Genomic DNA, 21,049 nt, shown 5'->3' on the forward strand with positions numbered 1-21,049 from the left:
CTCAGCATCCCCCAACAGCAGCAGGAGAGGAAAAGCCAAACATGCAAAAAAGCCAAGGGTAGACCATGCAAGGATGGTGTAGCAGGGGACGGGGCACCACGAGCACACCAACCCTCCTACCTAGCACTCAGCCCCCAGCAGGAGCCCTGCATGCTGATCTCGCTGCCTTATCCGCCATCTGTTCCAGCAAAAGAGCAGTCCCTTCTGTGCCCTTTATTAACGGGTTTCCCCACAAATGCAAACAAACCCGCCCTGTCTCAGTGCTGTGCTCCAAGTCTGCTTGGAGGCAGTGATTCAGCTGTGCCCACGACCGTGCAGGAGAACAGGGGGAGTACAAGGGGCCTCTGCAAGGCTGGAACCACAGCAGTCCTGCACACACTCTAACCCGTTGGCATCACCCTTCCAATCCCTTTCCTCTCCCTGTTCACCTCCCCATGAGCTGAAGATGCTGCATATAAAGCACAGAGCCCAGCTTCCCCAAGGCTGAGTTTGCTCCCAAGTGCTTCCCACTGTTGTTGCCCTGTTTTTCCTAAATATCACTGCACTCCCAGCCCTGCCCAAAGACAAGCAGCTGCTGCCATCTCCCGGAGCATCCCTGGGGACAGGGGAGGCTTAGGGCCACCACACACCAGCTTAGGGACGGATGTTCCAAAAGGATTAAAGCTCCTTATGGACACGGATATGGCACAGCACTTATTCCCACCCATCTGCCCTTAAAATTCACCAATTCAATTGAGACTGCAAGCCGGGTTCACATGGGGACAGGTGCCAGCACCCCACCCTGATGCAGGGAAGCAATAAACGGGGGTGAGGGCTGCCAGCCTGCAGTCTCCTCCTGGGGTCTTTCAACCCAAAGCCCCCCAGGACCAAGACGAGGAAATAGCAAAGCAATACACTTCACCACCAGCTTTCCTCCCTGTTTTATTCTCCTGCTGCACTCCATCCTGTTACCGCAGCAGCGTGGAAGCAGCAGGTGGGATGGGGTGACCTGACACCTGGCCATCTGGAACTGCTTTAGTCATTCCTCTCAACGTGCATCTCCCTGCACCTTGGCCACTGTGTTACCCACTCAGTGTCAGGCCAGAGGTCAGCACGATGGGCAGCTACAAAAGTTAATTCACCTCCAGCCCATGTCCTCCTCCTGGTATCTCACTGCAGAAACCACAGCTCTGTCACTGAACCCACCACCACTTCCCATTTCTCACTTGGAACACAACGCCCAGATCTGTCACTCCTCTGCATCCTTCCCTGCCCCCCTCATCATGATTTCTAGTTCTTTAATTCTATTAATACCATCTAATAACTACTTTGTTCCAAGCCTGCTGAGTAACGAGTGCCGACGCTTCCAGTTCATTACTATTTATGCAAAGATACCAGGACTTCATACATCACATTTCTGCAGGTAGGAGGGACAAGGACTGCATTTGCTGTCCTCACTCTGCCTACACATTCCACAGAGCAGGGACAGAGCCAAGTACTTCATTCCACAAGTGTCAGAAGAGTTGGAATACAGAAAGCAGGAAGAAACAAAGGCAGTGACCAAACAGCACCAATTGCCTTTGTCTACCTTTGCACTCCCAGCTCACCCAGAGGTGCTGGGCTTCAGTGCTTCCTTCAGCTCATCAAAACAGAGCCTGTTCAACTTGGAATTCAACCTACGTGGATTAGAGCAATTCAAAGCAATAGGGTAAGCAGCCCCCAGAGCACAGAGGAAGATTGAATTAATAGCTTCCTTCATTAAAGCTTACCTTCAAAGAACTCGGCAACAGAGCTTGTCATCACCATTTTCTTGCAGACATTTATTTTTATATTCACAAGAGGATGAATGTAAAAGAAATCTATGTAGATGCTAAATCAAGGCTTTAGTTCTAACTAGAGAAAAGTCACTCTCAGCATTTTAATTATTTTCTTACAGCAGGACTGACATTTAAATCACTGTGCTTTTAGTAACCCTTTAAAAGTCAAATTACGTAAGAGATCCCAGCACCTCAAGGTAACGGAAGTAATATGCCAACCTCCTGAAAACCCAACTATTTGGATCACTGATCAGATTCCTTTTGCAGGCCTCTGCAGCCTGTCTTAATCTTATTTGATCACTTCTGTTTTCCCAACTGTAGTGATGGAACAGCAGCCCAGGATAAAGCTAAAGCAACAGCACAGCTGAGAGCTCAGAGGAGCTGCATGGCATGTAACCAGGCACCAGGATAGAGAAGGCCATGTAGAAAATGTCCCTACCAGGCTGCAGATGCTCAAAGGCAGTTCCTGTTGCAGCATGGTGCTGGTGTTGCTCAATTTCCCCACTTAGCTCTTCAGACAAAAGCTTCAGAGGACTGAAATGCCACCCTTAATTCAAAAGGCTGTTTGTTTTGCAACTTTCATAAACCAGTGACAGTACACAGGGGGGTGTAAAGCACCCTGAGCATGAGCAAGCTTTGTAAGCTAGACCACCTCCTCTTGTTTATCATCTCTGTCCAGACAACAGAGTGCCATCCAGTAAGACCTCATGATCTGGGGAGGAAATGCATGACTATTTTCAACACTAAATGTAATTTTAGGTTTCCTTAGCCTTGAAGTGCCTATCACGGTCAGTCTGTACTACCACCTTCCCTCCTGCAAAGGAACCACTGACCCTCTTCACTGGGATCACTCATTTATTAAATCTAGCAATTGGCTTACCCATTTTAAGAAGTTATTATCACTGATAACCTTTCGAAGACCTGCAGCTTCTACCTTCAAAAGACAAACACATTAAGATGATTCCACCTGGTACGCTGAAAAAATGAGGCCATTTTATTGATGATCAGGCTTTGCTTTGACGACAATCGTTAAGCTAATACAGACAGACTTCAATCAAAGCATGAGCTTTGAATCAGAAGTCGTAAAGTGACATGATGCCTTAATAAATTAAGGAAGTTGCAATTCCTCTCCATCAACTCTTCACTTGAAGTTCTTTGCAAAATCCTCTCCTTTCTTAATAGAAGCCTTCAGCTCAGCCATGGCCTCAGCAACCATCTTCTCTTCAAAGGGGGTGATCTTGCCAATGCCTAGGTTCTTCTCAATTCCATTTTTCTGAGGGAAAGAGGATTTAAGGATTAACTATTCATTGAATGATCTGGAGAACAATTTAACAGTTCTGATTATTTAAGGTCTAGCTGAGGTGGGGACCCACCCTAGGACCTCTGCCATCTCTTCTGCTTGCCAAGCCTGTGCTTCCTTGCAAGGCTGTGAAGCTCCTTGTTGTTTGTAGCAGCTTCTACAGCTTTCACAAACTTCTCACTCACTTTTCATTTGGGTATAAGTATTGACACATACATCCAAATTCTTCCCCTTTATACTCTAAGTGCATCCATTCCCCAGTTATCAGTCAGGACAAAATACATTTGCATCCCAGCAGCCATGTCAGGACTGCAGCATCCTTGGTTATCATTTTGCCCAGAGGGCATGAACAACTGTTCCTTCAGAGCTCAATAGAGGTCCTGAAATCAATCCATTAATCCTAATCCATGCCATGGTTCTGCATGCACCACAATTTATGAGAGATTTGTTTGCAGCAGAGCAAGCTGAGGAGACCAGGCTGGTTAACTATATGAAAGCTCTCCATAAACGGGCACAAAATTCTTACTTGTATGTTTGGCTGTTATCTGTAGAGATACTTAGCACTAGACTGAATTGAAATTACTGAATAAAAGCCACTAAATCTAAAGACTAGCTCAGTAACTGCTGTTTCTAAGCTCCCTCATTTAAAGCACGTACTCCCAGTAGCAGAGGTGTAGAGAAGTATGGGCTCTCCGTCTCCTCCGAGCGAACAAAGGAACATTCAATAACCCCTTCCTTTCCATTCATGGCATCCACCAGAGAGAACACAAACCGAGCGCCAGCATAGGCCATGGATAAGGTGGCTGATCCTGCAAGAGTTAAATCACTTTTAGAACAGGTCACATTTAAATTCAATACTTGTTTTAGTATCAAAAGCTTCCACACTGCTGAGTTTGCAGAGCTTGGCTTCAAGCTCACAAATAGTTTGATAAAGCAACAGCTATGTGCTACACAGCTGAGCAGATTTTATAAGAAACAGCTTAATTAGAGAGACAAGATGACTTTTAAATACCATACATGTTCAGGGCCCCTTTGATTTTTATACTTACCTACATACTGAGCTATTTCTAGTACCACAGTTAACATAGACCCTGACATAGTCAGAACTGTAATCAGCTATTCCTAACTCTGCATCAGAGTTGCAGATAAGATTAAGCTGAAGAAAACTGCATCCATTCAGCTGGACAAAAATTACTTGGAAGCTGTAGCCAAGAACCAACCTGCTCCTGCTTTAGCTTTGACAACTTCAGTGCCAGCTTCTTGAATTCTCCCTGTAAGCTTTTCCAGTTGATCCTGAGGGAAGTCCACTTTTGGTGTGCACTATATTGGGAAAAAAAAGTTGCTATCAAATACCAGGACCTCTCCAGATTCACAAGGCCACTCATGTGATACTTTTTGCACCACCACAGTTGTTACGAGCAGTTCTTGAGCAGGAAAATCAGCTACCCCAGCTCACAGATTGTGTGACAGACTGGCCAGCAGCTGCAGGCATTCACTAAGGCTTCTGGTTGTTGCATGAACTGTAACGGTAAGCTAGTCATGCTTAGTTTACTCAAGGACAAACTGTAGCCTGACAGCAAAGCCAAGGCTTGGTTACTTGCTACCATGTAGTCCTTTGCATAGACAGATGCCCTCCAAGCATGTACCAGCACTAAGGAATTTCAAAAAGCCACATGATAAATATTTGGGTCACCGTGGCATTATGGAAGTCAAGAGCCTTATGGAGGATCCAGTCTGCAAGCAGTATTTAGGAAGTTAGTGAACCTTCAAATACAGCTACACAAGTCTGTTAAGCACAGCTGCTGCTGTCCTGATTGACTGACTGAGCACCCTCTCAGCATTCAGCTGCGCTAAAGCCCTTGCTCTTATTCCCTAAGACTGTCCTTCTGTGAAGGGTATTTTATTCCTCACTTATAGCAAAGCTTTTTGTCCTTGCTCCACTGACAGCTCCTTAGCCACATCCTACCCGTCTCATTCAGCTGCAGCCTGCTTTAGGACTGTAATTCATTTTGGATTAGATGCATGAAGGGAATCTCTCTCTACCAATCATTTCTGAAGCAGGCCTCTCCACACAACTTGAGCTCTGCCTACTCATTTCAATACTGGATGTTGAAAAAGTGATTCCAGTCCCTTATTTCAAAAGCGCTTTCATTATCCTGCTGAAGAAACGCATTTACTCCATGCAACAGCCATCATAAAAAATGAGTGACAAAATAAAACACTGCCAAGACATCTGTAAACATGCTACACCTCAGTTCTTAATCCAGAGCTACTGTAGGGAAAAAAGACTGATGCTAGTTAAGCCACTCACAGAAGTTCAGAAGTAGCTCTTTGCCTTTGAGTATCTTGCATCTCATCTCAGAATAAGATGAGCCACAGGAGCAGGAAGGACTGTCCCTGCTGTATCTCAGCACGCTCCATGCCACCACAAAGGCACTTGAAATCAACTCTAACACAGTGAGGAGGAACATCACACAGAGGTAATGCCACACACAGCAGTTAATATGACCTACCTGGGAGATCAGAGGGATGATGGTCTTCCCTGCATGGCCACCAATAACTGGAACGCTTACTCGAGCAGGATCTAAACCCTAAAGGAAACATAAAACTTTCCAGTTTCTGAGACGTACAGAGAAGAAAAAACATTTAAAACCACCACATTTTTTCCTGCTCTCAGTATCCTGACATCCGGAAATTTCAGAGGCAGCTACACTACAAGGGCAGTGCTAATCAATACAGTCAAACTCCAAGTTATTCATCCTGATAACTTTAGACAGTCAATGCAAGTTCAGATAAATAGCAGCAAAGGTATAAACTCCACCAGGGCTATTAAGAGCAGTGAAGCCTTCACACTGTTTGATACTACACAGAGAATATCCTACAAGGTGCAGCACAGACAACATGACTTGCAAAGATACACTGCAAGCCTCTCTCCTCCGGTTGCACCAGCAGGGCTGAAAGTGCCAAGAGAATGAGGGCAAACATGCAGCTCACTCACAGGGGAGATTTACGAAAGGAAAGGTCAAAGTCTCTTGAAGTAGGTTTTGTAAGAAACCCTATCCCCAGGCTCCTCTGCAGGGAATCATTGCTTTCAGCTCCAGCTCCACATAAATCTGAACTACTTTAGCTCTACACTGTGATGTTTAGAAACATTTTTGGTAGAACTGATGACAGAAGCATACAATATCCTTTCCCCAGCATTCATCATTACAGCCTACCTTTAGCTCAGCCACAAAAGTATTCGCTCTGACAATGTCCAGTGTTGTTACACCAAAGATTCTGTTAGGATTATACACACCATGCTTCTTGAAAATCTCTGAAGTTATGGGTATGGTTGAATTTACCTGCAAGCAAAAACATGCAAGTGTTCACTGGAAACAGGAGCATAACAAAACCAATGCATGAAATGAACAGGAAAGTAAAGAAACATCATACTTCCAACTTTAAGTCACCTGTAATCAGCCAATTTTTAACAGTAAGAACAACTTACAGGCAGGCTGGAACAAGTGTTTTATTTTAAACAACCAATGAGACAGTGGCTATAGCAGTATGTATTATAACCAGTCATACAGAAGCTTTTACATACAAATTTAATCTGACTTTGTTACATTTCAAGAACCATCTGTTGACAGAGCCAGGCTTTTAGCTTTTCTTCTTGTTTTCCTGCAAATATTCCATAAACCTTAAAGCTGCTGGTCAAAACTAGCATGAAGTTGCAGATTATTTCAGATTATCTCTGTATTCTGAGATTGGATATTCTTTTCTAGATTTTGAAGGTCTCCAGAAAATACTTACCGGGTTGGAAATAATACAGATCATGGCTTCTGGACAATGCTTTGCACAGGCAGTTGTTAAAGTAGCAACAATGCTAGCATTGGTGTTGAACAGGTCATCACGGGTCATACCTAAAACATATCCAGTAAATATTTTCAGTTACCTGTAGCCTATTCATCCCTCCCTGAAGTCACCTCCACAACCACAGCTGGAACATTAATTGATCTGTACAAAATATTGCTAGCTGCAGGGCTGCCACCATGGAAAATGCAGAATTAGAATGAGAAATGAATTAAAGCCTGGACTTTTGTTACATTCCCAACAGTATACAAAAAATAGAAATAGAACAGATCAGAGCTACTAAAAAGGCATTCATTCAGAGATGCTCAGAGACATTATACAATTAACTCAGAACAGACTATTCTATTCTGCTAAGAAAAGAAACAATGAAGCAGTTTTTGAACATGGTATTGCTCTGGGCAAAAAATATTAGGGGAGACTCAGGGTTAATTGCAATGAAGTCTTTGCACCTCCCCCTTTCAAAAGAACCCCAGAAATCAGTGTTTCTCCCCATCTTACAAGTAACAATCTAAGACAGTGACTAACTGAGGCACCACAAGCTCTAGGTCAGTGTTATTTACAGACCACTTACACCCAAAGGCAACCAAAAAGTTTCCATAAAGCAGCACCACAGCCTCCTGGAATGTACTGCAGTTCTGCAGAGATGCACTTCAGTGAAGCCCTAGGGCTTTTTATCATGGAGAACATACCTGGTTTCCTAGGGACTCCTGCAGGAATCACTACAACATCACAGCCCTTCAAACATTCTGGCAATTGCTCAGGTCCCAGGAAACCTGGAATGGAAAATTTTTAGACATTGTGTTTTCACCAGTTTTTAAATAACTGAGTCTGAAGAACGAAATTATGCCTAAAGACATCTAAATTTGAATCTAGTTTTCAATTCACACTCAGAATCAAAGCAATAAGATTATGGATTGATGGATCTGATTTGATGCTCTGGCTTTCAAAGCCCACAAAATAAGTGGGATAAGAACCACACATTTGTACATTTCACTTACAGCCAGTTGCTCCCATTATGTATACATAATCTAAGATCCTAGCTGACTCAGTGCCCCCAAAAGAACTGCAGATAGGCACATTCAAGTAAAGCATAACCTTTCAGTGATCTTCAAATAAAATGAAGATCAGCAAATGAAGTATTCTTTGATTTCATCAAAAATTGATTGCTACCTCTGAAGAAAACAAGCACATGCAATGCACACAGATGTCCCAGGAGAATTAAGGCTATTTATAGTCAAGATTTTAAATTCAATACTCAGGCTTTTTCCTGATATGACTTTATTGAATGTTTCCTGCCAGCTATTATGAATTCTCTTCCAACTGTGCAACCACAGACTATTTCTCATCTCCATACATGCCAATCTAATCAGCTAAGCCTTAATTAGTCACACACCACTTGAGAAAGAAGCTACTTCAGCTGACACTAGGCTTCAGGATGATGTGAAGACTCCCCTTCACATGAAGAACAACAACAGGCACTGCCAAACATCGCACACACCTGAGGGGATCCTTCAAACAAGCTCAGCATACACAAAGTCTACTAACAGCCACTCACCATACCTTTAACATTCGCTCTTGTCTCGATGTGACTCAGGTCAGCTGCAACACCAGGAGTGTGTGCGATATCATAAAGGCTGAGCCTGCTCACCAGAGGGCTGTTCTTCAGGAGAAGGGAGAGAGGCTGCCCAATCCCTCCTGATGCTCCCAGCACTGCTACCTTGGCATTGTTCTGAAGGAAAAATAAGAAAACGTGCTGATGAGTTGTTTGGCTCGTTAATCCAGAAGTGACCTTGGGGATTTCACCATGCTTTCTTTACTTTTAGTTCTGTTTCTCAATTTCTTTATCAAGCACTACGCAAATTTGCTTGCCTAAGCCCACAGAAAGCTATCACCACAACAGCTTCCCAAAGATCCTTGAGATTTGCTGGTTGAACAAGGATGAAAGTGTTCTTTATGATCTGAAGCTCACACAGAAAGCAGCATTAGGCAGAGCACTGAGAGGACCATTCTTCTTCAGCTGCAGACTTTTGTCTAATACCTGCTCCTGTGGACATCCAGCTCATTCAGAGCAAAATGTGTGTTGTAATTTTTCCAGTTTTCAAAGCTATTGTTAAAAAAAAAAAAAAGCCTTCCCATTTGGAAAACAATCAATACATTTAATGGACTACAGTAAATGTAACAGCTATTGTACATACGTGAAGAAAATGTCTATGCCTGAAATAAAATCGTACCTGCAACTGCCTCAAAATTGAGCCCTGAGAACATTAAATTACAAACTTACAGCTCTGATTAAAGGCAGCTGACAAGCAAGCAAAAATCAACTCTGCTTTGTTGCCCTGTGAACCAACTGTACCCAGATGTGCTCTCTGGAAGAAAGCTGTTTCTTTTGATGGCCCCCCTGTGCCCACAACGTAACGAAAGCTATTTTAAAAGATCAGAAAAATTGTGAACTGTAATGTTCTGCCAAACTGATGGAGGACCAGAGGCTACAGCAGAGATGGAACGTGCTAATGGCATTCTGTATCACTGTCCTACCAGATAAAGCTATAATTGCTCCAAGTTCACTGCAGGAACAGCTTAATTATTAGCTTAATAATAATTCATAGCATAATAAATAATCCACCCACAAACTAGATCAATTTGCACTTAGCTCAGCATCCTTGCTACTGCAAGAAATACAATTTAGCACAAAACTCTTCAAAGGAAAGCAAAGTCTAGCATTAGTCACTGCTGCACCCCATGTTTATGACTGAGCTGATACCCTAAGATCAAAATCTCATTGCTATCGAATATAATTCCTATTAAATTACACAATCCTCTCTCACAAAGCCTGTCTTTAGAGCTGTGGTAGCCATCCTGCACACACCACAGGAAAACTGCTTCACTTAAAAGGCAGAGCTCTCCCTCCCTCCCTCCCTACCCAGCACAAAGCAGTACCCCTGGTACCTAGAGGTCAGCACCCACACACAACGGATCAGAGAATGTCCCCAACACGAAAGGCCCCCGGGCACCACGGAGCGATGCGTGTGAAGCTCTGGCTCCACGCGAGCTCACCCCAAAAATCAAACCACGCATCTGACAGAGCTATCCGAGCACTTCTAGGACCCGGCACACCACGGATCACCGTTACCAACTGCTCAGCCCTGCTCCAGGAAGATGCAGGCAGCACTCCGCCGTGCCCAGCCACACACAGCCCCCCTCAGCTTCACCTCAGCGCCCCACGGGCTGCCCATCGCCCTTAGGCCGCTTCTCCCTGCCGGAAAGCCGGCTTTCAGCAGGAACCCAACGCCTCCGATCCCCTCTCACCCCCGAGGCTCGTACCTGGGCACTGGTGGCCAGGCCGCGGCTCAGGACGGCGGCGGGACGGGCGAGGCGGGACAGCATGGCGGCGGCTGTGACTCCAACGACCTCCACTGCGCCGCGCATGCGCCGGCCGGCTACAGATCTCGCGAGAACAGATCTCGCGTGAATTCCTCTCACACCGCCTTCCTTCCCCTCCCCCCCACTCCCCACTGTGCTACCGAGGAAGTCTCGCGAGATTTGCAGAGCGGTGTCGCTCTATAGCAACGAGGAGGTTTGCGCGGGCCGGGTTTGCGTTGCCATAGCAACAAGGGCGAAGCGGTCCGGGCCTGCTGCGAGGCATGGCGGGGGTGATGCTCTGCGAACCCACCGAGCTCTACAACATCCTCAACCAGCACCGTCGCTTCCCCAGGCTGTCCGAGCCCAACTACCTCATCCTGCTGGGTGAGCCCGTGGAGCACAGCGGGGTGGCTGGCAGGAGCGGGGCTGCTTTCCTCAGGAATGGGGCCTGTGAGTGTTGGTGGAGGGATTTCTCACCAGCCATGAGGCCTTGCTGTTGGGGCATTTCTGCTGCCCTTTTTCCATGGAGAAGCACTGCTGCTGTTCCTTTGTCCTTCACACAGAGCAGAAAGCAGCAGTGTGTGGCACTTATTGCCACAGTGAGAAGCAGTGAGCTTTCTGCCTATGAAATTCTGGCTTAAATTGCATCTTCGCCTCCACCTTCCCAGGGGTGGCAGTGCTGACAGGCAGCCCTTGGCCATCACTAAGCATTTGTATCCTTCACAGTGCCAGCACCTCCAGGTGGAGCCATGTGTTGCAGTGTGTTTAGGTTGGCAATCAGTGTGGGAGCAGGGTGGAGGTCCTCACAGTTCCCCTTACAGCTTTCCCAGATCTGTGAGCGTGGCAGCACTGTGGCTGTGGACATCCCCTGGTGCTATACATGTTCAGACTCACGTCAGTGTTGGGGTTTGTTTTATCCATTTGGAAAGTCTCGCTTGCAAAGAAACAGAATCTCTTTCTCTTGTTATGCTGGTGCTTGAATTCCCACCAAACAAATTAAGAGCAGGATTCTACCATATAAATGTCAGATAAGCCAATTGCTTTGTTTTGGTTGAGTGGTGATGGTGGTGTTTTTTTTCAGATGCCCGCACTCTTCGTGAGTACAATGAAAGCCACATCATTACAGCACGCAGGATTGAACAGGTGAGGTGGGACTACACTTTGTGTAAACCATCTCTGGATTTAGCAATTAAGCAGTAACACAGAACTGGTTTAGAAACCAAGGGAGTTGTCCTCACCTCTCGCCAGCCTGTTCCAGCTGTGTTCCTGCCACTGGGGGGATGTGTTCTGTCACAAAGACGGAAAAACTGGCCTCAGTAGCCCAAAGAATTGGCATGCTGAAGTTGTATAGCAGGAAAAATATTGCACAAGAACTGACGTAGTGTTGGCTTGTTTCATAAAGGGCAGCGTAGGCATCTCTACTGCTGCAGCTGATGAAGCAATCTGAAGTGGTTTGTGTGATTTCTGAATTCTACCCGGGTCTTTCAGAATAAAGTGCAGTTGCAGCCCCAAATCCGTTCATTGTGTCGATTGTGCCATAAGAAAAATGTGATGTTGTACTCCTGATGGAATTCTTCTGTGATTTTTTTTTTTTTTCAGAGCCCTACAGGGGAGTATCTGGTGCCAGATTCTGAGGAACTGGCATGTGTCAGATACTGCGTGGTGTATGACTCTATGACCAGCTCTTTGGACTTCTATGACTTTGAGGAAGAGGAAAAAGAGAAAGGTACACTGCCTTGTACACTAGCCAGGTACACTGGCTCATGTCAGTCAAAACCTCACAGCAAGATGGGTGTTTTTCCCCCTCCTCATTTACTTCTTAGAGCTTACTGGACAAAGTGCAAATTTATCCAGTTTTATTTGGAAAAAAATGAACATTTGTGCTACGCCTTTGTTATTTAACTGTGTTGCACATGTTCTTAAATGTAAAGCATGATTTTATTTCAAAGATTTCTGGCAGGCCTGGTTTCCTATGTGTGATCCCTTTGAAGTTCTTTGTTGCATGTAAGGAATACATTTTTATTTTTTTTCTTCTACATCTACTGAAATTGGGCTTGTCCAACAATTGCCTTTCAGGAAGCAATGGTTCTTCAGAGACTGAACACTCTGAGTCAAGTTCCTCATGTTCACAGAGTGAGTACTTCCTTCTTTGAGGATTACAAAGCATCTCTATCCTATTTAAGAGGACCTAGCTTTAGCAGGGGTGCTGATGTGATTGAAGTTCACTGCGAAATGCAAAGAGCTGGAAACTTTTTCATGTAGTTGTTCAGCCTTCCTTGACCCATGTGGAAATGTTTAATTGTAACACATCCTGTAGTAAGATGTTCCACAAGGGAAGGTGTGAAGAAACAAAAGCAAGCTTCTGTTTTGCTGATCTGTTTCTGAAGTGGGCATAGTTACAGGCAACTTGGATCTCATGTAGAAGAAGGGGGAAGAACCATCTTGTGTAATTACTGAGGGGAGTGTTTGAAACACTTCTTCAGAAATTGTTCAAGATTCCTCCTTTGTTCACCCTGGCTAAAGCAGACTAAGGAAAAGGGAATCCATACAACTAAAATTAGATTTATACTTAAATATTTCCCTAATATGGGAAGTTATTGCAAGCATTTCCCAAAGAATAGCAGGGAGAAAACAAAAGCATTATCTGGTCCTACAAAAGAAACCAGGAGAGAAATAAAAAATCAGCAGTAGAGGTGAACAGCAGCATTCCTTGTTACTGTCCTCAAGCAACAGTTAAATAAGCCCAGCTTTTAACAAGGCTTTTTACAGCCCATAAGTTGAAATGAAAAGGAGCTTACTGTGAGTGTCACTGGACCAGGTTTAGCCTGCAGTGCCATTGGAGGCACACCAAACCTGCCCCAGCAAATTGCTTTTTGCTCTCACTAGATGCTGAGGAAGGAACTGCTGCCCAACATGCCAGAAGCTTGCAGCAGTTCACCCGCCATCCGGTGCTTGTCCTGAGGGGAGGATACAAACGTTTCTCAGCTTGCTATCACTTCCTGAGGACTCAGAAGATATTGTGGATGCCTCAGGTGAGACTAACTTGCAAGTAGAAGACATGAGTCTTCATATTCAGCTGATGATGATTAATGAATTCAAGCTGGATGGTGCTGTAAACCTGATACCAGAGTAATTTCAAACAAAGGAATTAAATATAATTTGAGTTACTGGGCTTGCCCCAGGTGTCGCCACAAGTTCTTCTGCAGCCACACTTTGCCTTTTTTTTCTTCTTCTATTGCATGAAAATACAGCTCATGAAACTACCAGGGAAGCTTTCTCTGATAACCCCGAAGCTGGCCTACTGGAGAGTCCATATAACTAAACAAACAGTAGCAAACTATGACAAAGAAGGCAGGTTCCAGTTTACTCTCTTTTATATGTGGTTATCTGAGCTGTTATCTAGTCAGTGTTTTCAGACAGAGGTATGACATCTATCAAACACTGTGTTTCATGTCTATAAACCCTTTTGTCTGGAAGGTTCACAAAGCAAGCACTCTGTTTAAGCTGTTGTTCTGCATTGCTTCAAATTATTGAGCTGTTTGGTTCTGGTGTAGTATTACTGAGTATTAATTATGGATGTAGAAGCACCGTCAGCTACTTGTGTATTTTTATTTCCAGCCCTTATGCTGCACAAAGCAGAAATAGCTGCAGACTTGTGCTGTGCCACTACATTGCACCTGCAGCTCTGCAGGTGGCGGATGACTTCATTTAGCTTTGTGAACAACAACCAGGGAAAACTTCAAATGAGTCTGTTACGCTGCTTGAGACATTTGCAAAGAATGTATTCTTCCACTTGTTTAGTTAGGATTTGTTTCAAGTAATGCCCCAATGAAAACATTTTTGTTAATTATTCTTAGTAAATCTAGCAAATACTTCAACACTTTAGAAAATCCAGGTGATTGAACGAATCATTACACTTGAATGTGTCACGGGCTGATGACTAAATATGTGATCATTTTTGCATGACTTCTGTTTAAGAACTCACCAAGTTGAAAGGAGGAAATATATTCTAAACTGAACCCACAGTTTCTCTTTGCAGGAACTCGACAACTTCCAGCCATACCCTGTAGAAATACTGTCTGGAAAGTTATATATGGGCAATTTCAAGCAGGCCTGCAACCAACAAATTCAGAAAGATTTGAAGATCAAAGCACAAGTCAACATTTCTGAACAGCCTGCAACACTGTAAGTTGTTCAGGGTATATTCTTCCCAATATCTGTGCCTGTGAAAAAAGTGAGGTAGCACAGGAGTGAGTGCCTGTAAACTTTGAAGGAAAACTTTTTTTTTTTCACAGCATATTCAAGTGCTATTTCACACTTAGTTCTGTGATCTCTACCTGCATAGCACCAATGCTTTCCTTCAGCCATCTGCCATGACATGGATGGACTGGGTGAGAGAAGGACTGGGAGCCCTTGCCATTTCCAGTCTGTCATGCTTTCACATTTCAGTTTTCATGTTTGTCCCATTAGTTCTCTATGTTGAGTTCTCTGAGCTTCTGGAAGGAGGAGAATGCTGTGGAATTAAACAGCTGAAGTGAAGTGGGATCTTTGCTGACATAACTGCCAACACGCATGCTGCAAAGGCATGCTTGCTTTCGGTTTATCTGTTTCCATATAGCTATCAGATAAAGGAAGCTGTAGCATAAATTTAAGGCATCAGTACTAGTACCATGTAGAATGGAAAATCAGTAATTAAACTGGTTTTGCATTACAAGTGCCTTATTGTTTTACCATAACGATTCCCTATCATAATGTTAGTAATGAGAATGATGAAAAACTCACACATGTAACAGCAAACAAAATTATCAGCTTGCCTCCAACACACAATCTTTTTCCCATAGTTGCTTTGCTGGTCCATGTAATGCTACTCTTTTTTGTACTCTTTTTACAGGTTGGCAGAAGAAGGCAAATACCTCCATATATCTGTTCCAGATTCACCTGAAGCAGATCTTTTTTCTTCCTTTTCTACAATTTGTCATTTCATTGGTGAGTTGTTTCTGATTTGGAATTCCTGAGCTCTCAGTCACTCTAGGAAATGGAGTGACTGCAATTCACTCCAGTAGGAAGCTCAGACATGCAGGTCATAATCTTTGAAGATCAGTGTACTCCCAAACTAGTCCACACCCTAATGGGTACCAGAGCTGCCTCAGTAACCAGAGTGATGGACAGAGACAAGATTTTAGATGGTATCTGATACTGATGTTCCTACTTATTTTAAAGAATAGTAACTCAGCAATAGTAGAGAGCTTTGCAGTAGGTGTGAGAGGGCTTTGCTGTAGGATGTCTACCAGAGCTGCATAGGAGTCCCCCTGTTCCTCTGTTTTTAAATACAACCCTCTGATTCTCACCAGCCCAAATCTTCAACCACCGAAGTTTTAGCTGAACAGGAGTGTGACACACATGGGAGAACTTACTGCAAAATGTTCTGAATCCTTGGGACTGGTGGGATTGACAGTGCAGACTCACCATAAAGCCTAGGGCAATTTTAAGTTTGGACAGCATAAACCTGCCTTCAGGTTATTGTATCAGAGAGGGCAAGAAAAAATGTACCAGCTCGGCACCTGCAACAGCACAGCAGACACAGTTCCTGCAGCCTTATCCTATGATGGTGTTCAACAGCACCTTCATCTTCTATCACGCTTATAAAATAGCATCTGCCACAGACTAAAGCCCTGCTCTACTAGGTCGTGCAGACCCAGAAGCAGATCAGACTGTTCCTACAGACAGTATAATTCAAATACAAAATAAGAAGTAACAACTGAACAAAAAGAGACAAGGAAATTATATCTGCAGTGGATATAATTCTGTAGTCCTACACTGAATTTCATGACTTGCATGACATTGAAACCTAAATGTTGATCTCCACTTACATATCCGTCATCATGCCTCAAGTTTTCTTTTTGCAGCAGTATTTCAGAAGTCTCTTTCTTACATCAGTATGTGGAAGCTTCCAAAACTCTTAAAGTTTGTTAGCTGTGCATATTGTGAAAGAGCATACTGTTTATTTGATTAGTTTTTAGTAGATTGCTTTAACTGGAACGGTTATGGGTGAACACTAAAGCTCTCCACAAACCCTAAGAGAGGGGTGTGGGTATTGTCATGCTTGGAGTCTGTTAGAGTGAGGCCATTTCTGCTCATGGGCCTTACCTTATGATAGAAAACTCTGTTTTAGTGCTTGAAAAAAAAAACCAACAGCTTCTTGACAACAGTAGAAGCAGCTTTGCCCTACAAATTCTACAGTGCACTTGCTGATATTCCAAAAACGCATCATGCTATCTATTCTGGAGAGGGAAGGAAAGCATTAAAAGAGATATTAATAAATTATAGAGCTGTTTATGCATAGGTGGTGGAGTTGATGTGGTGAGCAGTGAGTGACAGCATCCTCAGCCAAGTGGGCTTTGCTTTTGTAGAAAAAGAGTTTGCTGATCTTCATAATTTTCACTGCAAATCATCCACATCATCATAAAAACTGTGCCCTGTCTGGTGTGCACTGCTAATCCCCACAGAACCATAGAATTGCTGAGGTTGGAGAAGACCTCTAAGATCATCCAGTCCAACCATCCACCTACCACCACTACAGCCCACTGACCACATCCCTAAACACTACATCTACCCTTAAACACCTCCAGGGCAGTGACTCCCCCCCCATCCCTGGGCAGCCCATTTCAATGCCTGCCCACTCTTTTGAGAGGAAATTCTTCCTAATATCCAACCTAAACTTCTCCTGCTGCAACTTGAGGCCATTCCCTCTTGTCCTATTGCTGTTACGTGGAAGAAGAGGCTGACCCCCACCTCACCACAACCTCCTTTCAGGCAGGTGTAGAGAGCAAGGGATAAGGGATTTGCAGTCTGAGTCCCTGTCAGTTGGAGAGCTGATTCCTCCAGTCTGAGTGCAGAACAGTTAGGTTTGCATTCAACAGAAATTTTGTCATCTTTAAACCTATCTGAAAGAGTTTGAGTTGCTGATGTGATGCTGATGACAGCTGATTGGTGATGGCAGGCCATTTTTCGCTGCAGTTATCTGACATGAAATTGACACTGATCTGTCATGAAGCACTGACTGGTCATTGTCATTTGGTTCTGGTCCTCAAAGCTCCTTTTTAACTCAGTGGGGTTTTAAGAAAGGCAGATGCTTAAAGAAACAAGAGCTGGCAGTGCACATCTGTTCCTATCAGGGTTAATGACAGTTCCTGTCTCTCAGGCTACCAGCCTGCCAGTTTTCACTGAATTAGAACTTGACAGTACATTTTGAAATTTGATTTCCCAGATCACCAATTTGTGATTGGTGTTTCTTTATGCAGACACCCAGCTGGATCTCGGAGCAGTGCTGGTGTTCTCTAGCCTGGGGATAAGCCGGAGCAGCACAGTAACCATGGCCTATCTTATGCATTCCTTCCAGTTTTCCCTGAAGGTACATCACTGTCATCCTTCCCACAGATACTGGCTGAATCTGCAGTTTATTTCTGCTCCTGAAGCCTCATTACTGTAGTAATGAGAAAGAATTTATCCGTGTATTCATGCAGAATACCCACCTGATAATGTAAGAGATTCTATTACATCTGTTGGATCTTCCTGGTGTCATTAAGGAGGTGGCATAGGTGTGATTTTGGATTTGTGAGTCCTTGCCTGGCACCTGTGATGTTCTTGTATTTCCCTGCTTAATAGGGAAATCCAGACCCACAGGGTATGAAAATAAGGCAGTGGTTACAGATCTTAGCTCTCCTAGTCGGAGAAAAAGAGTATCTGGAAGCTATTAAGTTAGTCCCATCTCCTAATACCATAAGGTTACAGGGCAATTCATACCCCAGTGTTTGCAGAGCTCTGATTTACTACTGTGCTCATCAGCACCAACTCTGTCTGAAACCATTTTATTTCCCCAGAAGCAATCCCTTCCCACAGACATTACCATAAAGAAATCTGGAACAGGATAATACTAGCCCACAAGGGATGTACAGGTTAAAAGAACAGTACATCTTGTTCCAGAGCTCTGAATAACATAAGAAAAATAACAAAGGAAGGTTGAAAATGACCCTGAGGTGTGGAAAGACTAGTGGCCTCTCCCCAAAAGCAAGGCCATTTTTCCCTTTGCATACAACACATGGACACAGTGCAGCTGTAGGCAATGGCTTGTGGTGCCTGCTTAGCACAGACCAGACTTCTTTCCTATGAAAACCAAAAGGTTTCTCCTTAAAAATCTTGTCCTCTTTTGTATGACCTCCTTTGGAAGCTGGAAAGGACTGACTCACACCTCACTGAAGCTGGGCCTGTATCTAATCATTTAATTGATTTTGTGCAAACATTTGCAACATAAGAGGAAATCTCTTACCATCAGTGTGTGCCAAAGTGTAATTTCAGGCTGAATGTGCCAGCCAGGCAGCAGACACTGGTTGGTCTTTGCCAGTAATGCTGGGTGTGAGTGCTCCAGTTCATTGATAACTGTTCCCTTTCTGTTTTCTCCTGCATGCTGAGTTACCAGAGGCATTTGCAACAGCAGTGTGAAAGTCAAAGGCTGGTCCTTGCAGTTTCTCTCAGTACTAGCAGGTTGGTCCCAACGCTTTGCCAAGTGCAGTGGTGTCCTGGAGCTGGCCTGGGCCAAGCTTTCCTGCAGGATTGCCCTGTCAGACTGGTTTGTTTCTTACAGGCAAAAGCAGTACAACAGACACCTGTGTGATCCTTCACCCAAGCTAGGCTAACATGTCCAAAAATGTCCCAAGGCAGAGATATCTCATGAGAAACACAGATTTGGGGTGTGTGCCCCCTTATTCTGTTAGTGATTGATACATCTGTGGAGTTCAGGGGAAGCACAGACATGCAGAACACAGGCACAGAGGAGTAAATACTGGAAGATCAGAGCCTGCAGAATTGCTGAGATTAGAAAAACAAATTCATGGAATGCTATCTTGTAACCTTTGGTCTCATTATGCTTAAGCAATTCTCTGATTGCTGGGGGGACTTTCAGAAGCAGGAAGATGAGCACTACTGGGGAAATCCAGGGGTGTAGCAAGAGTAAAGCAGTGTAACACTGGTGGAGTTGCCCTGCATGTAGCACAACCCCTAGCTGATTCCATGGAACTAGCAGATCATTAAGGTGGCTGTAATTAACATGGTGGGATAACTGGAGTTTAATAGCTGCTTTGCCACATCAAGGTGCAGTAGTTCAGAAACATGATAACCTTTGTCCCTCGTGTAAATAGCTGATACACTGCTGTTCTACTTATCATCCATGAAAGAATTAGCTCTTTGGAGGAGAAAATCCAGGACTGCATTTCTCCATTGGTGTAAAACAATGCAAGATACATGCCAGCTAACGAGAGAAGGCTGAGCTGTCCTCATGCTCAGGAAAGCAAGATGAAAAGATGAAAGGCTTCTTGCATGTTCACATCTGGATTCCATCTGTCCATAGTTTGGCAGCCAGAGACTTGTCTGCCAAAGTCCATCCCAGGGAGCAAACACAAAGCTGTTTTGGTCCCAAGCAGAGCTGCTTGGTGCAAATACAAGAAATTCATTTTCAGCTCTTATTTCTAACACTTCTTTGCTTTCTCTTTTCAGAAAGCTTGGGACTACGTTCTGAAATGCAAAACGAATGTGAGACCACACCGGGGCTTTGTGAAACAGCTTTCAGACTGGGAGGCTCAAATCTATGGGACCACCATCACTGATGTCTCTGAACCCAATTACTGAGCGCAGGAAAGGATGTTTCTTTGTCTGCCCCTTGCCTCATCTGTAGGTAGAAAGTGAACTCAACTCTGTTGACAAAGCTGTTAACATAGCTGAACTGTTTTTATCTTTAGCTTTAATAAATGGAGTCCATATTTGGAGCTGTTAGGGATGCTGGTGAGGGTGTGGGCTTGGGGAGAGCAAGGCCTGCAGGGTATGGCCCACTGAGCACAGTTTGCTTCTCCTGTAAGTTAGGGGGCTTGTGACCACATTACTGGGCATTCTCTCTGCCCCCAACTAGGGAGGTCGTTGGGGTTCTCTCTGAAAAGATTTGTAGAATCACTAAGATTGGAAAAGACCTCTAAGATATCAGTCCAACTGTCCACCTACCACCAGTATTGCCCACATCCCTCAGTGCCACATCCCCATGGTTCTGGAACATCTCCAGGGATGGTGAACCCCCTCCATGTACAGCTGTGCCGCTGCGGCACTGCTCTTTGAAGAATAAAGTGTTCCTCATATCCAACCTGAGTGTCCCCTGGTGCAACCTGAGGCCATTCCCTCTTGTCCTACTGAAAAAGTTCACTGACCCATGGCCTTGGATGGCAGATGTAGAGTGTGGGCTTGCAGCCCAGAGGCACACAGCATTTCCCCATTTTCAGGTGTGCTTTTGCTCACCCAATAACCTGACTTTGCCCAGCAGATGAATTTGAAGCCCCAAACTCAAGTCCGTATCACCCTCAGCCCTGCAGCACTACAAATTCCTTGCACTGATAGCACAAAACAAAACAAAACAAAACACCCTTGGCCTCTCCTTGAACAAAATCTATCACTGCATGTTTAGGTTGGCAGCACAGAAACCCCACAAGGCCAGGCTGTCTACTGCCCCTCCATCCTGTCCTTGAGCAGCGCAGGGCTGGCATGGCATGGCATAGCATGGCATAGCATGGCATGGCGTAGCGTGGCATGGCATGGCTGGCATGGCATAGCATGGCATGGCATAGCATAACATGGCATGGGATGGCATGGCACAGCATAGCATGGCATAGCATGGCATGGCGTGGCATGGTGTGGTGTGGCA

The 21,049-nt window shown here is 44.5% G+C and overlaps 2 protein-coding genes across 3 annotated transcripts; one reads left to right on the forward strand and one right to left on the reverse strand.

Moving 5' to 3' along the window:
- Positions 1 to 2,767: 2,767 nt before the first annotated feature.
- Positions 2,768 to 10,429, reverse strand: MDH2 (malate dehydrogenase 2). The gene is made up of 9 exons (XM_031591812.2): positions 10,273 to 10,429; positions 8,512 to 8,680; positions 7,641 to 7,724; positions 6,892 to 7,001; positions 6,315 to 6,440; positions 5,610 to 5,687; positions 4,317 to 4,416; positions 3,754 to 3,905; positions 2,768 to 3,069 (listed from the first exon to the last, which is right to left on the reverse strand). The coding sequence occupies exons 1-9, from the start codon at positions 10,375 to 10,377 to the stop codon at positions 2,938 to 2,940; spliced, it is 1,056 nt and encodes a 351-aa protein (XP_031447672.1). The 5' UTR covers positions 10,378 to 10,429; the 3' UTR covers positions 2,768 to 2,937.
- Positions 10,430 to 10,481: 52 nt separating this feature from the next.
- STYXL1 (serine/threonine/tyrosine interacting like 1) lies at positions 10,482 to 21,020 on the forward strand. 2 transcript variants are annotated; one of them, XM_090122654.1, is made up of 10 exons: positions 10,482 to 10,695; positions 11,393 to 11,454; positions 11,911 to 12,037; positions 12,388 to 12,444; positions 13,198 to 13,343; positions 14,351 to 14,496; positions 15,203 to 15,297; positions 17,613 to 17,722; positions 19,861 to 20,034; positions 20,813 to 21,020. In XM_090122654.1, the coding sequence occupies exons 1-9, from the start codon at positions 10,593 to 10,595 to the stop codon at positions 19,990 to 19,992; spliced, it is 978 nt and encodes a 325-aa protein (XP_089978780.1). In that variant the 5' UTR covers positions 10,482 to 10,592; the 3' UTR covers positions 19,993 to 20,034; positions 20,813 to 21,020. The 2 variants fall into 2 exon arrangements, with proteins under 2 accessions (XP_089978780.1, XP_031447674.2); XM_031591814.2 differs by lacking the exon at positions 20,813 to 21,020 and having other exon boundaries at positions 19,861 to 20,803.
- Positions 21,021 to 21,049: the final 29 nt, after the last annotated feature.

The sequence above is a fragment of the Phasianus colchicus genome, chromosome 21 (genome assembly GCF_987193195.1).
Source record: "Phasianus colchicus chromosome 21, bPhaCol1.hap1.1, whole genome shotgun sequence".
In the NCBI taxonomy this organism is placed as follows: Eukaryota; Metazoa; Chordata; class Aves; order Galliformes; family Phasianidae; genus Phasianus; species Phasianus colchicus.

Coding starts and splice junctions, on each gene's coding strand:
- MDH2 (XM_031591812.2), bottom strand. CDS start 10,377: ATGCGCGGCGCAGTGGAGGTCGTTGGAGTCACAGCCGCCGCCATGCTG. Junction 4,417..5,609: donor TCATCCCTCTGATCTCCCAG/GTAGGTCATATT, acceptor TTCCCAATATAG/TGCACACCAAAAGTGGACTT. Junction 3,906..4,316: donor CAAAGCTAAAGCAGGAGCAG/GTTGGTTCTTGG, acceptor TAACTCTTGCAG/GATCAGCCACCTTATCCATG.
- STYXL1 (XM_090122654.1), top strand. CDS start 10,593: ATGGCGGGGGTGATGCTCTGCGAACCCACCGAGCTCTACAACATCCTC. Junction 12,038..12,387: donor GGAAGAGGAAAAAGAGAAAG/GTACACTGCCTT, acceptor ATTGCCTTTCAG/GAAGCAATGGTTCTTCAGAG. Junction 12,445..13,197: donor AAGTTCCTCATGTTCACAGA/GTGAGTACTTCC, acceptor TGCTCTCACTAG/ATGCTGAGGAAGGAACTGCT.